The sequence below is a fragment of the Electrona antarctica genome (genome assembly GCF_951216825.1).
Source record: "Electrona antarctica genome assembly, chromosome: 21".
NCBI classification, from domain to species: domain Eukaryota; kingdom Metazoa; phylum Chordata; class Actinopteri; order Myctophiformes; family Myctophidae; genus Electrona; species Electrona antarctica.
In genome coordinates, this window is record NC_136802.1 from 14,987,415 (window position 1) to 15,004,996 (window position 17,582).

General features: G+C 45.8%; 1 protein-coding gene across 1 annotated transcript in view; it reads left to right on the top strand.

The window, feature by feature from the left end:
* The window catches only part of LOC306913850 (dynein axonemal heavy chain 2-like), a gene marked incomplete at its 3' end in the record, with an annotated part of 263,300 nt that overhangs the window by 134,960 nt on the left and 110,758 nt on the right, over positions 1-17,582 (top strand). The window contains exons 21-24 of the mRNA XM_079490662.1: positions 1,630-1,822; positions 5,817-6,017; positions 9,191-9,347; positions 10,276-10,450. Of these exons, the coding sequence (XP_079346788.1) occupies positions 1,630-1,822; positions 5,817-6,017; positions 9,191-9,347; positions 10,276-10,450 (726 nt within the window). The remainder of the gene's footprint in view (positions 1-1,629; positions 1,823-5,816; positions 6,018-9,190; positions 9,348-10,275; positions 10,451-17,582) is intronic.

Sequence of the window (17,582 nt, forward strand, 5' to 3'; positions counted from 1 at the left end):
ATGTGTGACGCAGAAATAGCTAAACTTGTATATATCGGCCTTGAGGGGGTCCAGGAGGCACAAACTTTCAGATGAGGTCCGCAGCCCAATTTGGCAGTCCTTGACGCGAAAAGGTTTGAGAATTACTGCGTTAAAATGTTACCAAATGAAAAGCTTGCAATACTGCAACTAATAGCTCCATTGGCTCCATTCAAATGCATGTTCTTTTGTCCATTTCCGGACAAAATAATTACCGTTTTGGTTATGCAGTATAAATGTTTCCACACGACAGCAACAATGTGCGAGTGAGAAATAAACCCTTTGTTGATTCCAGTAATGAGCATGGTCGTCCCATTCGATGAGGTCAGCTTTTGCCTGTTTTCCAAGCTTACAGTAAACTCTCTTCTGTCCCATTTATACCCTGCAATCCACTCACTCATTTCTCATGTAATAAGCTGGCGAACTGCAGGAATTTCCTCCACAAACGTCCCACAGAGAACCGTGAAATTATCCGCAATAGATCTCAAGCGGCGTCCAAAGTATTCCGTCTCCCTCCCGTCGCAGCGCTCCCCACGCCTTTTCCAATCCAGACACATCAACCGACACTTCATGGCCTAGCCATGTAATGAGAGAACTCAATGGCCGCAATTGTTGAACTCGCACTCCACGCACACACAAACAACACTCAGTCAAGTTACAGTCTCTTATGTATTAGCTTTATACCAGTGGGGGGGGGGGATCTGAACATTCAGATTTTGTTTTGTAAAAGTAGCAATACGGTACCACAATGTAGAAATACTCTGTTCCAAGTAGTAGTCCTGTATAAAAAATTGTCCAAATGTAGAAAACGTAAAATAAGTCATTGCAAGTCTTTTCAATTTGTCAAAATCTTTTGAAAACCTGAACACCAGCCAGTCATATTACATTCTGCTGTTGATGAGGTTTATACAGCTGACTGTTTTATGGTCACAACGGAGCTGTTTTGGAACCGCAGCTATTTGGTCCCAGGGTTGGTCCCGTAGCCCCGGAGTAGACTACAGCTCTGGCTCACGGCTAATTAAGGCCCTTTACACATCAGTTAGCACACAGTTAACTTCTTGAAATGACTTCCAGGAAACTTGGAAATCTGACCCTAGGCCACCGCCCAAAATAACGCGCCTCTGTAGAGAGTGGAAGTGAAGTTAGCCCAAGGCTAGTGCACCTGAGGATGTACATGGCCCCAAACACACTGGGGGAAGTGAAGCTAGCCCAAGGCTAGTGCACCTGAGGATGTACATGGCCCCAAACGCACTGAGACCTGCATGGGTCCCATGCCGTGGAAAGGACTTCAAGTGTAAGACCACTTTGGTAGAGGTTTGGGTTGTGAAGTTACCTTGCCATGAAGTGTAGGCTTCGTGCAAAGCACCTGACTCCACAGCGAAACGCGTCGTGCAAATAAAGCAATGAAGCAAAAATAATCTGAGCGTAACCTGGAGTGTGCGGTCCCTTCCTCTTCTAAGGAAGTTTTCCTTGGTATATATATATAATATAAATGCACCATTTTATAGCCTATATGTTGTAGTTTTCGGTGGTCACCTCTTCACCGAAAACGGGAATATGAATGGGCCTATGAATAAGGTCCTCCCCTGTCTCTCTCATGTGTCTTTCCAGAGGAGGACGAAGAGATCATGAAGATCCAGGCCACGGTGTCGGGGGCGACGGCCTCCATCGCCGTGCACCTCCAGGCCTACCTGCAGACGTGGGACAGGTACCGCGAGATCTGGGAGGTCAACAAGGACGGCTTTGTGCGTCGCTACCAGAAGCTCAACCAGCCTGTGTCGTCCTTCGACGCGGACATCGCCAGGTATAGCGTGACACCCGACAGTGGTGAAAAAAGTACTCAAATTTTTTACTTAAGCAAAAGTATAAATACTGCAATGTAGATGTACTCCGTTGCAAGTAGAAGTCCCGTATTCAAAATGTAAAGTACAAGACAGTACAAGTACAAAAAGGTACTAGAGTATTGGCATCAAATGCACTTAAAGTACCAAAAGTAAAAGTACTCATTATGCAGAATGTCCTGTTTTACAAGTTTTCAGATGTGAAAAAATCTTTTGAAAATGATAACGTGGTGCCATTTTTGTCTACTCGGCCCGTGCCCTATATAATATACAATATGGTGTCTCAGAGCACCATATTGGTGCCATATTAAAATGAGCTTTAGTGAGGATCAACTATATGAAGATGGGTTGGACATGGGTGGTCCTTTTAGTTCAAACCCCTAAAGTAGCCAATAATTTACAAGCCCATAGAGCTTGAAGATCATGCTCTTTTCATGTTCATGTCCAGAATACTGCATGGACGACAAGCGAGGTTCACACGGTTAAAGTTAAGGAACATAAGCAAATGTTTGCCTTTAGAGAATGAAGACGTGCGTCCGTGGAAGGTCTGTGGAAGGTTGCAAGGAAATGAGGTTTGCATTGACGTATTATCAGCGGAAGGGTCGAGGTGGGGTGATGTGGGGGGAGAGAGAGAGAGAGAGAGAGAAAGAGAAAACTGATGGAGGGTGAAGGATAAATGACGCGTGCACTACACACACACACGCGCATACACACACACACACACACACACACACACACACCACAAACACAGGTGATGAGGACGAGATGTGAGGATAAAGCAAAGAACATTGTCCTTGTGACCTCCACTGAATCTATAGGCGTGCGTGCGTCCTTAGCAAATATTAGACGCACGCACACACGCACGCACACACACACACGCACGCACACACACACACACACACACACACACACACACACACACACACACACACACACACACACACACACACACACACACACAGGCACTCAGTCTTCAGGCCTATACACATACGTAAAGTAGATACACAGTGTGAGTATGCATTTTTGCCTCATGGATTTGTCAGTGTGGTACAGGGTATGTAAATGACTGTAATGTCAACACTGTGATCTGTGTGTGTGTGTGTGTGTGTGTGTGTGTGTGTGTCTCTCTCAGCTCTCTGCATACGACGGCTGCGCTATGTCGATAGTATTTGGATATCAATGGTGAACATATTTACAGTGGAAGACATGAGGCTGTCTTCATCAATGTTCTTATGGTCTTTAATTGATTTATTCACATTTGACAGTGAAAGAGGAGAGCAAGGGCAGTGGCGGTACGGTACGGTACGGTACGGTACGGTACGGTACGGTACGGTACGGTACGGTACGGTACGCAGCGCGGAGCTCCCCTCCCCGGCTATAGGAATTGAACTGGAGACATTGCGGTCTTGTCTAGTCAGCGTCTAGGCCGGCCGGCCGGCCGCTAATGCTAATCTATAATTAAATTGATATCTATTACTTGCAGGCAGTCCTGTATGATATATTTATGTAGCTTGTGGAATTAAATTAACCGTTTAAGCTCTACTTTAATGTACTTCTTCATGCAACGCATAGCGGAAATAGCAGATCTAAAAATGGTAGATCTATAAGGTCCCAACAAATTGCGATGTGATGCTTAGTGAGCTTATAGAGCTGCTATATTTGCTAAGAGTTATTCATCCGGCAATGCTGATACATTTATATATTTTTTTAAGGTTTTCCAAAATCAGGACGCCAGTTTTGTGTGTGTGTGTGGTAACACATGCTATATGTTTTATAAAGAATAGTACCAACAACAAAAAATATTCTGCATTTCATGTAGTTTCTTCCTCTCAGATTACTTTCTTAAATCAAATGGTTAGAGGCAAGACATGTGTATCTGCTTTTCCCAATTTTAAACATGTTTATCTTGCCAGTTTCATCATCATTTTATTTACTTCAAAATAATAAGTGCGTGCGTGCGTGCGTGCGTGCGTGCGTGCGTGCGTGCCTGCCTGCGTGCGTGCGTGCGTGCGTGCGTGCGTGCGTGCGTGCGTGCGTGCGTGCCTGCCTGCGTGCGTGCGTGCGTGCGTGGGTGGGTGGCAGCTTAAACAGTCATACCTGAACAGAAACTAAGCTAAAACTAAATTAGTTGGAGCTACAGTAGACTGCACACATGTTGTGCATCAATGCTAATCAATACACACAGGCTGAATCAGACATGGCTATTAAAACTAACAGTGCTCACAAACAATTTAAGCAGAGGCAGTGCTAGGCATGGTATGTTTGCTTATATATATATATATATAAGCAGTGATTCTAAAACGTTTTCATGTCAAGGACAGCCATCTGAAAATGTTGACCCCTGGGTTCCCTGGACTCCACTTTGTGTAGGTCTACCATTGTCTTAAAGTATGTGAACACTCCGAAGATGGCTCTGAGACAAATACGTTGGCATCAGGGTTTGTTTGTGATAAATATAAACCAAATAAATAAGTGGAAATATGAGTCATTTGTCCTCTTTGACTTGAAGTTGGAGATTTGCTCTCTTTCTTAGAATATGTTAGTGTTTAGTGTGGAAGTGCAACAGATTTTTCTAATTCAGTAAAATAAATGTTATACAGTAGTGTTTATAGTTTGTTAAACTCTTTCAAATACACTATGAAGTTAATTTTGTCAACACGTATGCACTGGAAATAAGACGGTATACAGCATTCTATCATTTTGACTAGAGTTTGACTTTACTTAAGTACTGTATTTCCATTTTCCAAAACCTCACAGGCAATTGAGGCAAATATTGTTCTTTTTTTATTCCACTGCAATTATTTGACAGCTTTAGTTAATTTGTAGATTTAAATTATTCTTACAAAACATACAGAGGGCCCGGGACGCCTTATTCATTAATTACGTCGGATGCCCAGAACGGAGATTAATCAAAAGACGGAACATGAATCATTCCATAACAGGCTGGGAGCGCCTATTGAGCAACATTCAATGTCATTTCCGGTTGGGACGTCATCCAAAGTGGTTCCCCCTCCATTTTAATGGATTGGATGAAAAATCTTAAAACGTGAATAACTCTTGATCTAAATCAATGCTTCCAATTCTACCCAAAGATCATGTTTTCGACGGCCCATCGCGGTCCCGTCGCTTGTCGTGTTAGAAGTAATCATACCCCCCGTTGTTGTCGATCCCCTCGGGGGTGTTTCGGATATAAATCTAGCTACTTCAGCTACATCCAAGATGGCGCCTGGTGCTCTTGAAATGGGCTCCGACGCTGCAAATTGCTGGGCACACTGATTTACTGGTTCCGGGCATTCACGGTGTTACCAGTTGGCATAATAAAAGAGCCAACACGCGATGGGACATATTGTGAGCTTGTAGATCTGCTATATCCAAAACAAATTGTACAAATTATGAAAAAGTTGAAGAAGTGTGTGAGATGGACCATTTATAATGGGTACTTTTATATTTAACATTGAATAAAGCCCTTTACTTGCAACGGAGTATATTTCTATATTTGTGGTATAGCAACATTTAACTCAAGTAAACTCAAGTGCACTTGTTCCACCACTGCAATACACTGACTGTAACCTTTTTTGGACCTTGTAAAAAACCTTTTAAGTTGTACAGTCTTGTAGCAAAGGCCAGTGGTGGAAAGTAACTAAGTACTTTTACTAGTACTTAAGTACAATTTTGAGGTATTTGTCTCTGTCTGTCTGTGTCCCTTACTTTCATTCTCCTTTGCGTCTGTCTGTCTGTCTGTCTGTCTGTCTGTCTGTCTGTCTGTCTGTCTGTCTGTCTGTCTGTCTGTCTGTGTCCCTTGCTCCCTTCTCACGGTGCTTTGGGCCTCCTTCCTTCTGTCTGTGTCCCTTGCTCCCTGCCCACGGTGCTTTGGGCCTCCTTCCTTCTGTCTGTGTCCCTTGCTCCCTGCCCACGGTGCTTTGGGCCTCCTTCCTTCTGTCCCCATCATGGCCGCAGGTACACAGAGGTGGCCAACAACGTGCAGAAGGAGGAGGCGGTGGTCAGCGTTCAGTTCGTGCTGCTGGACTGCACGCCTCTCAAGATGTCCCTGGTGCAGCACTGTGACGAGTGGCAGGGCAAGTTCACCCAGCTGCTCAGCCTCACGGCCTGCACGCGCCTTGGAGAGCTGCACACCTTCCTGCACCACAACTCCTCCAGGTCTGGCACTTTATTCTGTCTATTGGAGACATTAATAACAACTCCTCCGGGTCTAGATGGCTCTGAGACAAATATAGCGCTTTTATCCAAAGTGATTTACATAGATTGTGCATTACATTCACAAATTTGTACACCGATGGCGGAGGAATCCATGCACCAAACTGCTCATCGGGAGCAATTGGGGTCCAGAGTCTTGTTCAAGGACACTTCGACACCAACTCTGGGTGGGGGAGCCGGGAATCGAACTGCTCTAAATTCCTGGCCACTCTACCCCTGAGCCACTGCCGCCAAAACCAAATTCAAGTATGAGTTAATCATTAATTAAGTGTTAATTATGTACATAGAATTAGCCCCTGATGAGGAATTGTTACCAAAAACTCATTATTGCTGTGTTATTTAGCCCTACCCTTTTCATTTACGCAGTAGGGGTTTTAGCCTTTGAGTACAAATTGAGCCTTTTGTCATGAAGTGAACTGATCTCTCAAGTCAGACTGTCTTTCACATTCTTTTAACACCTTGAGGGCTTTAGATTAAAATGTGACATATACCGAGGCTGCCGGGATTGTTTAATTACCTTTGGAGCATATGCCAAAGGAAAATCTCTAAGCCACCTACGGAAACGTACAAAGATGTATATGACCAGCAGTGGCGTGCACAGACATTTAGAGGGGCAGGTGCTCAAGTTAAAAAAGGGCACCTTGTGCCTTAATCCATTTTGGGCGGGAACCCCTTTTGGTGTTAGCATTATGTTATGCTTTAGCTATTGAAAAATAGCAGATCTACAAGCTCATAGCGCGCCACCGAGTGGCGCGCTACGAGCTTGTAGGTCTGCTATTTTTGAAAAATCAAAGAAAAGAAAGGAAAAAAAAGTATTTTATTTATTTATTTTTTCAAAAGGGCACATTGCCAAAAGGGCAGGGGGTGCTCTAGAACCCCCTAGTGTCTATCTGTGCACGCCACTGATGACCAGTAGAGTTTCTCGGTGCATAGTGTGGCATGCGGCCCAGGAGGTAGAGCGGCCACCAGGGAGCTGGAAGGTTGCTTGTTGGTTCAGTCCCTGGCTGGCTCCTCCATGGCTGCATGTCAAAGTCTCCTTGAGCAAAACACATGCGCCGAATTCCAATCCCCCAAATCTCGACCACTTGTTCACTCACTCTCGGTCAACTCCAGCATATCGGTGCGGTGTTACGGTGAAATTGGTGACCTGCTGAAATATGTCACATAATGTCAGTGTCTGAACGTGAATCATTGTGGTTTTGTTTATTAGCAGAGTTCAACCTAGCGGTGTTTAGGCCACATATTTAACCAATTTCACCGTAACACTGCCATGCTGGAGTGCCCGATATTTTGGGAATTGGAATTTGGCTTCTATAGCAGTGGATCAGGATGCACCTAAAATGGTAGCTTGGGAATCTGAAAGGCTCCCTGTTCAATCTCTGGCTCCCAGTGTGTGTGTGTGTGTGAATACATTATTGTAGTGAGAGAGATGTTCCACGGGTCTGATTTGTCAGGCTATGGTACTCGTGCTCTAATACCTGGCGAGGCAGAGGCTGTGGGGCGTAAATGAAAATCGCAGAAAATCATTTCATACAATTTGTGCTCGCAATCTGCATTAAATAACCCCTGATTTCTAAGGCAGCTGGTAATTGCTCAATCAGCGAATGGGGCCGTCATCGAGGCACATTTGTGAAGGAGAAAGCAGAGCATTGAACTGCGGTGGAAAGCAACTATGGATTCAAATTCAAAAGCATCGCAAGTAGCAGATCTACAAGCTCAAAATGCGTGGCTGCGCGCGCCTCCTATATACAGGTTTAATGTTTGTTTAAACGCCATTAAAAACGCCATTGACAATGGACAGAGTTTAATGTTTGTTTTGTCGCAAACACAAACATTAAATGCCATTAACAATAAAGAGAGTTTAATGTTTGTTTTACATCACCATAACATCACCTAATCATAGCAACATGAGTTAGACTAATATATTAGCGCCCCTCACTTCACACAGGTGTGATTTATTTCTAAGCCGTATCACAATAAGGGAGGTCGCAGCCAGAGCTTATGGTTATTCGACATTTAAAAGTTTGGGAAGTCTGGCTTTAGGCTAAGTTTAATGTTAATAAGCCAGTGTAAGCCACCTGCTGCAAGCTGGCAAACCATGGTATGTAAGCTGAATGCTGCAAGTGTCTGAACCTCTGTGAGTGAGTCAGTCTATGCAGCCAGCGCATTAGTGGAGATCGTATTGATTGGTTCTTTTAATTGCGTTTTCAGGCATTTAATTTGATTTGAAAATCATGTTAATGTGAACAGAAGTGCAGGTTTATCTTCCACCGTGAACACAGTTTGCAGTCCGTTTATGATTTGGCACACCACATTTGATACAGTCCACAAAAGAAAATACTCTTTAATACTCAATACTGCGATATCCTAGTGCTGTGAAATTCAGTGAAATATGAAACAAGAGGGAGTGTATCGTCTCTGTCGGGTGGAAACCTCATTATGTCCACATTAACTGTACTCGTCGGGATTCAAATGTAAAAAAAAAGTAGCAGATGGACCTTGTTGATCTGCTACTTTTGATGCTGTTGTTTAGCGGCAGCGGTGGCCAAACGGTTTGCGGAGCGGTCTTGATACCGGAAGGTCGCCAGTTCGTATCCCCGGACCGGCACGTTAAAATTACCACCGCTGAAGTGCCCTTGAGCAAGGCATTGAACCACTACCATGAAATGTTCTATGAGCAGGGCCTGGCTGTAAACAAGTATCTGATGCTTAGTCCAGTTACCCTGGGTAAATATAGTAACTTTGCTTTGCTTTGCGTGACACTGTACTATGAGGTACACATCAAGGTGTGTGTGTGTGTGTGTGTGTGTGTGTGTGTGTGTGTGTGTGTGTGTGTGTGTGTGTGTGTGTGTGTGTGTGTGTGTGTGTGTGTGTGTGTGTGTGTGTGTGTGTGTGTGTGTGTGTGTGTGTGTGTGTGTGTGTGTGTGTGTGTGTGTGTGTGTGTGTGTGTGTGTGTGTGTGTGTGTGTGTGTGTGTGTGTGTGTGGTTTCTACCCGACAGCAATGATATATAGTGCATACGTGTCAATCCGTTTGGTTGGTTTTGCGTGTTTCTATGTGAGGAAGAGATGACTCAGCCTGGTGTGTGTGTGTGTGTGTGTGTGCGTGCGTGCGTAGGCTGCATGCGCCCACCCAGACCCAGGCAGAGCTGGTGGAGAGCCTGCAGTTGCTGGAGTCCTTACAAGGTGATGTGTCCAGGCTTGAGGCTCGGATCGCTCCCATTCATGAGCAGTTTGCCATCCTGGACAAGTATGAGGTGCCTGTGGAACTGCCCGTAAGTACCCAAACGTTCCACTGCCCAAAGAATGACAGGTGGGGCAAGCAAAGAATGACAGGTGGGGCAAGCAAAGAATGACAGGTGGGGCAAGCAAACATGGGTAAAAAAGAAAAGTTTAGTTGTGGTACGCCTTGGTGCAGTGCCATGTGTACAGTGTAAAAATCAGTGGTGGAAAAAGTGCTCACATTTTGTCCTTAAGTAAAAGTACCAATACTTCAATGTAGAACTACTCTGTTACAAGTAAAAGACCGGAATTCAAAAGGTACTTGAGTTAAGTACATCAAAATCTACTTAAAATACTCATTATGCAGAATGTCCCACAGTCCCACTTCAAGTTTTCAAATGTATACAAATCTTTTGAAAATAGCCGATGTACAAGCTCACTGTGAGCTTGTTAACACTGGTAAAAACCAATTCTCAAGCTCAAAAAAGGTTAGAATAAAATGGTGCTCGGGAGGCACAGCGGTGAAGTACCTGTCCACCACTAGGGGTCTCGGGGTTTGAATCCACCTCGGCCTATCTGGTTTGGCCGAGCATTATGAGCAGTGATACTAGTGTCACTTTTAGCTGGCAGGAGGGTGATATTTGTCACTGCACGTATATCCTATGGGGCTCGGGCAGATCCTGATTTAGCCCTGCTAATTCTACTGCTTTGTTACTGAAAATATGTGTCCAGCAGAGGAACTCTTATCTATTCAGGGAATCTGAATAGAATTAACATATAACACCTTGGCAAAGGCCCTGCCCCCCTTTCTCACTGACGATGTCTGGTTTCTGACAATGAATGAACAGAATGCACTGACAATCTACTGATTTGCCAATGGCAGGACATGTGAAGTTCTCAAACGGCACATCTGTAGGACAAGGAAATTAAGTTATATCACTCTCACTCTCTCTCACTCTCTCTCTTACGCACACACATCAGGTGCAGCAGATGCTGGAGACGCTGAACGGCGAGTGGTCGTGGTTCCGCAAGACGCTGCTGGACAGCGGGACGGTTCTCCGGCAGCGCAAGGAGGAGGTGAAGCGAGAGCTGCTCACCTCCACCAAGGAGTTCACCATGAAGACCCAGCGCGCCCTGCACGACTTCAACAGCTCAGGTCACCAGCACCCTCGCTCGCTCCCTCCCACCTCCCCCTTAAACACAGTTTGCGTCATAATCGTATCTATACGTTTCACAAACCTTATCACTTGTCTGCCATCGTCGTAAATATACATTTTACGGCGTGCGTTTATGGCAGGCCTCTTACGGCAGGCGTGTATCACCTGAAACGGCATCCAACTTGGAACGGACGAGAGAAAACAAAAACAGTTTAAAAACGATCATCCGATCTCCATATAGTCCCATAATGGCCGCGATCTTTAGCGGTGTTTATCTCGGAATTAAAGCTCAGATGAGGTGATATAAGAAGAAGTATGATCTTGTGCGTCGCTCCGGTTATCAGATTACCGTGTTGCATGCTAGTTTAGGGCCGGATTGAGCAACGGACAGGATGCGGGTCATACTTCTGGTTCAAGATGGCGCGTCACAGGACCCGGGATTTGTAGTTTTCGCGTGGCAAGGGCTACAGAGGTACCCGGAAACATGCCGGCAGGGAATGTGTTTTTAAGGCTCATACATACTTCACTTTTTAGTGATGAGGTGAACTTTTCGGTGGTCACCGAAATCACTGAGTATAGGCCTTTAGTCACCCAGGCTCCTGTCCAGTGTTGATTTTGACAGCACATTTTGATTTAGTCTTGGTTATAGTCTTGCGAGTCATTTTTTATTTAGTCTTAGTCATATTTCAGTCATCTGAAATGTTTTAGTGCGTTAGTCTACTTTTAGTCGACTAAATATCTGTGACGCGTTGTGAGCTTGTAGATCTTGCTATTTTCAGCATGCAACCAAACATAAAATTCCTTGTCATTTAGTTCTACTGGATCTCTTCACCACTAGTCGCTTCCATAACATTCTATAGTCTATATGACCCCATGACGATATAAAAACATTTTGTGTGTGTGTGTGTGTGTGTGTGTGTGTGTGTGTGTGTGTGTGTGTGTGTGTGTGTGTGTGTGTGTGTGTGTGTGTGTGTGTGTGTGTGTGTGTGTGTGTGTGTGTGTGTGTGTGTGTGTGTGTGTGTGTGTGTGTGTGTGTGTGTGTGTGTGTGTGTGTGTGTGTGTGTGTGTGCGTGCGTGCGTGCGTGCGTGCGTGCGTGCGTGCGTGCGTGCAGTGACTGAGTAACGGCACCCACCAGGCGCACACGATTACAGAGGGCATTTGGGTAATCCATTTATGATCGCGTGTGTGTCTCCATGATGCAAGGCCTCAGCCTTGACAGCTCACAGTGGGAGGTCGGAACCAGTGGCGGGCAGAGCAGCCGGCTGCATCTCTTTGTGTCTCGCTCTCTCTCTCTCACACACACACACACACACACACACACACACACAGTGAGCCTCCTTCAGGCCTCACACAGGCCTCCATCAGAACCAATAGCCTGTATCTAATCTGTCCCCGGTCCTGATGACTGCTGACTGCATGCCACTATTCACTCTGTTCCACAGTGCAGCCTGACGGCCTTGACGCTGTGTGACAGGCTCCCCTATCCCCATATCACCCTGTGTACCCCCCCCCCCCCCCCCCCCCTCTCTCTCTATCTCCCACCCTGGTCATTTTGCTCTGAACGTTTCATTTCTGTTAGTGCTGGGCAGTGGTGTAATGTTTGTTTGTTCCATTTGTTTGTTTGTTTTTTTCTTGGTGGTATTTTAATGATGTCACGTGCATGCACGCACGCCTGTGTATGAGATTCAACTTGCTACTGAATCTGCCAACAGATTCAGTAGTGTAGCTCGGAAATCTGTTCTAGAGAGATTATGGATATAGTGATAATTATACAATTATACAAATTTATCAGGTCAAAACTAAAGCGATTTAGTAGGAATGCACCGATTTGGAAATTATTGGCCGATATCGATGTTTTAAAGGACAATTTAGCTGATACTGATATGTTTATTTTCTTTTTGTTGTTTTTATTTCCCCCTTTTGTGCCAGGGAAACAAATACATCTTCAATACAAGAAATACATGTTCAGAATCTGCAGCTTGGTAGGCTGCAGAGATAACCAACATAGCCAGCACAAAATGTATGCTTGTCAACAACAGATAAATATCGACTATACTTCCATTTTATTTGTCAATACTGACATTGACCGATAACGGCAAATTTCAGTTGATATGTGCCCGATACATCGATACATACTACGGTTTAGGTTCGTCGCTGTTCGCCCAGCCCTAATTTCAGCGTGGACTGTGTGGCCCACGGTCTCCGTGCTGCTTGCACCACGTCTTTTAGTTCATCTCCTGCCCTGCCCTGCTCTCTGTGGTGTCGTCATCCTGTCATAGCGAGGATTTGACTTAACTCCTGCTCTCTTGCCTTCTTTGTTTTGGGTTTATTGCTTATTTGGTGATTCCATTAAAGGTGAAATTGAAATCCCTACCCAGCACTCCCTCGCTGTCAGGGGCACCGCATGCCTTCCAAACTTTGTGATGAGTGTAGCATGTGTGCACGCACGCACGCACGCACGCACGCACGCACGCACGCACGCACGCACGCACGCACGCACGCACGCACGCACGCACGCACGCACGCACGCACGCACGCACGCACGCACGCACGCACGCACGCACGCACGCACGCACGCACGCACGCACGCGCACACACACCACACTTTGTCTGTTTATGTGGGGCAGCGGTGGCATAGCGGTTAGAGGAGCGCCCTTGTTGCCGAAAGGTTGTCGGTTCGATTCCCCGGACAGGCAGGAACAATCTGGGTCGGGAAGTGATTGTCATCACTCACCCAACACCGCTGAAGTGCCCTTGATCAAGGAACTGAACCCCCAACTGCTCCAGTGGAGCTGCTTAGTGGCCAACAGTATAAGACTGAGGTTGTACTGGTCAGCTCACAGGTTTTAATGTGTGTGTGTGTGTGTCTGTCTGTGTGTTTCTATGTGCAGGGCGTTGCTGAAAATGAGCACTTGTGCTCAGCTACTACCCTGGGTAAATTAAAAAATGAAAAAAAAAATGTGAACACAAACACGAACACAATTTTGAACCCGATTTTGATTGGCTGATAACCCCATTGTGATGATTTGATTGGCTGAGCAAAGTACAGTACATATTGAGGATAAAGTCACTGAGTGGCAGCGTGCCATGCCGCCGCCATATTGGAAACAAATATGGCGGCCTCCATACATGTGCACGTCGCTCCAATGAACAGATGAGGTACAGTAGGTTTTTATATCTATGTGTAGGGCTCCAGCATATCCGTCATGTACTGGAGAGCCTGTCCTAACCCTAAGTAAGTAAAGTAGTAAAGTACAATCTTAAAATGGCTTCTGAAGGTCACAGGTATAGCAGTGGAGAGCAGCCAATATAGGAGTGATATGGACACGCTTCATATACTCAGTTATACACTCGCACCTCAAATAGATCTACTGTATAATCTACAGCATAAACCAGGGACGTGGTGGGCCCATAATTCAGCCCGGGAAGTGGAGTTGCGGAGGCCCTCTATTTTATTAATAAAAAAAAAAAACTGGAACGGCCGTTCGGGAGTTGTCCCGAATTTCCCAATGGCCAGCACGTCTCTGGCATAAGCCCCGCTATAAACACGATAGACACTGCTATCGATGCTTCTAAATTGATTCCGAACAAATCTCTACTTTGAAGGCTTTTTATTGTATTTCTTTGGCATGGCTATATGCATTGGCGTCGTCTCAAAATGCCTCTAGATTTGAGCAGTCTCTAGTGATTGGTTTGGATAAATTGAAATCCCCCCCCCCCCCCCCTCGCGGAAGCGGGTTGGACCGGAGTCTAGACATGTCAGACTGCAGATGGAAATGGAGTGTAACGATTTGACAACTCTGTCTGCCGTTAGACAGCTTCATCGTCTCCGCCACAGATCCCACTTCTTGCTCAGTCACGTAGCAAACTTTTCGTGGAACTTTGATCACCTCTTTTTTGTGCTTTTCTCGTTGCTACCCGCTCCCCGCACCCCCCCCCCCCCCTCCTACCACCCACACCTTCTAAAGTTAGAACGCAGAGAGCGGGGTGGGGGCGGCAGCGCAAGCTCCCCCAAAACACCCATGACACCCGACCCCCTCTCTAGTCTGTATATCCTCTGGGGCATTATCATTTTTTTAACCCACGGCACCTCCCAGAGAAAAGGTAGATGAGATGGGGGCATTTTTTCGGGTGTGTGCGTAGGAGGGGTACGGGGGGGGGGGGGGGGGGGGTGGAGTGTGGCGAGGTGATGATGATGGTGGAGGTGGTGTCGCTGGGGGGGGGGGGTCTACAAAAGGCGGTCCGCGGGGCAGGTTAATGAGGCCAGGAGGCAGCTTTGTGCCAAGCCTCATCAGTATGCGACGGGGCGCCTCCTCTTGCGCACTCCCAATAATATCCCAGTCATTTGGGTCAGCCACGTCCCTGTGTCGCTGTGAAGGACACCCACCCAGAGAGAGAGAGAGAGAGAGAATACTCTGATGGTTTAATATAGGCAGTCTCATCAAATACTCACCTCCCTATTCTCTCTAATCATTATCTCTCTCCCTCACACCGTCTCTCTTTGTCTCGCGTTCATTTTTTCACCCTCTTTCCAATTCCTCGTCTCTGTCTCTCTGAGTCCATTACCCTCCCTCTCTCTCAGCTGTAGCTCTGCCTCTCTCTCTCTCTCTCTCTCTCTCTCTCTCTCTCTCTCTCTCTCCCCCCCCCCCTCCCCCCCTCTCTCTCCCCCCTCTCTCTCTCCCCCCCCCCCCCTCCTGCTGACCGTATATGACTTCCAGGGAAGCCAAATTGGCCAATCATATATAAATCACAGGCGCACCCCAGATATTGGCTCTTCATTAGGACTGCGGCCGCTGGAGTCCATTGGTCCACTCTGGACCACTACAATGAGGTCAGCAATGTGCAGTACAGTAGAATACAGTGGCATTCAGTAGGCTATACAGTGCAATACCCTGCAGTATAATGCATTACAGTACAGTAGAATACAGTGGCATTCAGTAGGCTACAGTGCAATACCCTGCAGTATAATGCATTACAGTACAGTAGAATACAGTGGCATTCAGTAGGCTACAGTGCAATACCCTGCAGTATAATGCATTACAGTACAGTAGAATACAGTGGCATTCAGTAGGCTACAGTGCAATACCCTGCAGTATAATGCATTACAGTACAGTAGAATACAGTGGCATTCAGTAGGCTACAGTGCAATACCCTGCAGTATAATGCATTACAGTACAGTAGAATACAGTGGCATTCAGTAGGCTATACAGTGCAATACCCTGCAGTATAATGCATTACAGTACAGTAGAATACAGTGGCATTCAGTAGGCTACAGTGCAATACCCTGCAGTATAATGCAGTACAGTACAGTAGAATACAGTGGCATTCAGTAGGCTACAGTGCAATACCCTGCAGTATAATGCATTACAGTACAGTAGAATACAGTGGCATTCAGTAGGCTACAGTGCAATACCCTGCAGTATAATGCATTACAGTACAGTAGAATACAGTGGCATTCAGTAGGCTACAGTGCAATACCCTGCAGTATAATGCATTACAGTACAGTAGAATACAGTGGCATTCAGTAGGCTATACAGTGCAATACCCTGCAGTATAATGCATTACAGTACAGTAGAATACAGTGGCATTCAGTAGGCTACAGTGCAATACCCTGCAGTATAATGCAGTACAGTACAGTAGAATACAGTGGCATTCAGTAGGCTATACAGTGCAATACCCTGCAGTATAATGCATTACAGTACAGTAGAATACAGTGGCATTCAGTAGGCTACAGTGCAATACCCTGCAGTATAATGCAGTACAGTACAGTAGAATACAGTGGCATTCAGTAGGCTACAGTGCAATACCCTGCAGTATAATGCAGTACAGTACAGTAGAATACAGTGGCATTCAGTAGGCTACAGTGCAATACCCTGCAGTATAATGCATTACAGTAGAATACAGTGGCATTCAGTGGTATTCAGTAGGCTACAGTGCAATACCCTGCAGTATAACGCATTACAGTACAGTACAGTAACAGTACAATAGAGCAGGCGTTCTCAACGTTTTTGGCTGGTGACCCCCGGAAATGCTTTGGCCATGTCTCGGGACCCCCGCCCCGCCCTCCTCCCCACCCCCAATACAAATTGGCCGCTCCAATAACCATAATAATAGTGAAAATACATCATAAACTAGAAAAAGTGCCCTTCTGGGCACAGGTCTCCACCAGGAGGATAGGACTGTGTGAGATGTTTGGCAAAATGTTTAGGAGTAATATAAACATGTTTGCCTTTGATGGCAATTGGATGATTTGAGGCATTTTGTTCCAAAAATGTGTTTAGCAAAACTCAACCTGTTGGTGGCGGTGGCGCTATAACAGGCCAATGTGAAAAGGGTGGGATATATTCCTCAGCCCAGTAAGAAAATGTGTGAAAGATTTCACGTAAATTGCATGCTGCGTTCATGATTTGAGGCTTTTGTTCAAAACGGGGCAATCTTGCAAACTGTGAAAGCCAATTATAGCCAATTAGGATGGAATATGAAATATCGGACACATCCGACTTGAGCACATGCCCATAGAGATTTTTGGACAGAATCTGGAGGAGTAATATCAAAAAATGTGTTTTACAAAAGTCGGCCTCCTGGTGGCGCTATAAAAGGCAGATGCGGAAAATGCAGGTCAAAGGTTTGTCCTTGGCCTCTAGGGAGTGTGCATGCAATGTTTCACGCAGATCGGTGCAGTTTTAGGTAAAACATGTGAAAAGCTGCCTCATGGTGGCGCTATAACAGGCCGTTCTGGAAAATGCGGGGCAGAGGTTCATCGTTGGCATCCAGGGAGTGTGTGTGCAAAGTTTGGCATCGACCGGGTTAACGGTGCCGGAGATTAGCTGTACACAGACGGACGGAAGGAAGGACGGACGGACGGACACACACACAGACGGACGGACACACACACACACGGACGGAGTGCAAAACATACTCTCTCCCCATGCCTTCGGCCTGGTGGAGACAATAAATACTGAAATTTATTTGGGGACCCCCCCTTAATAATTTGGCGACCCCCAATGTTTGTACATTAAAAATAGCTGAAATAGCTGATGTACGATCTACAAAAAACGTTGAGAACCCCTGGAATAATGAAGTACAGTGCAGTACAGTACAATATAGAGTACAGTGCAGTACAGTACAAT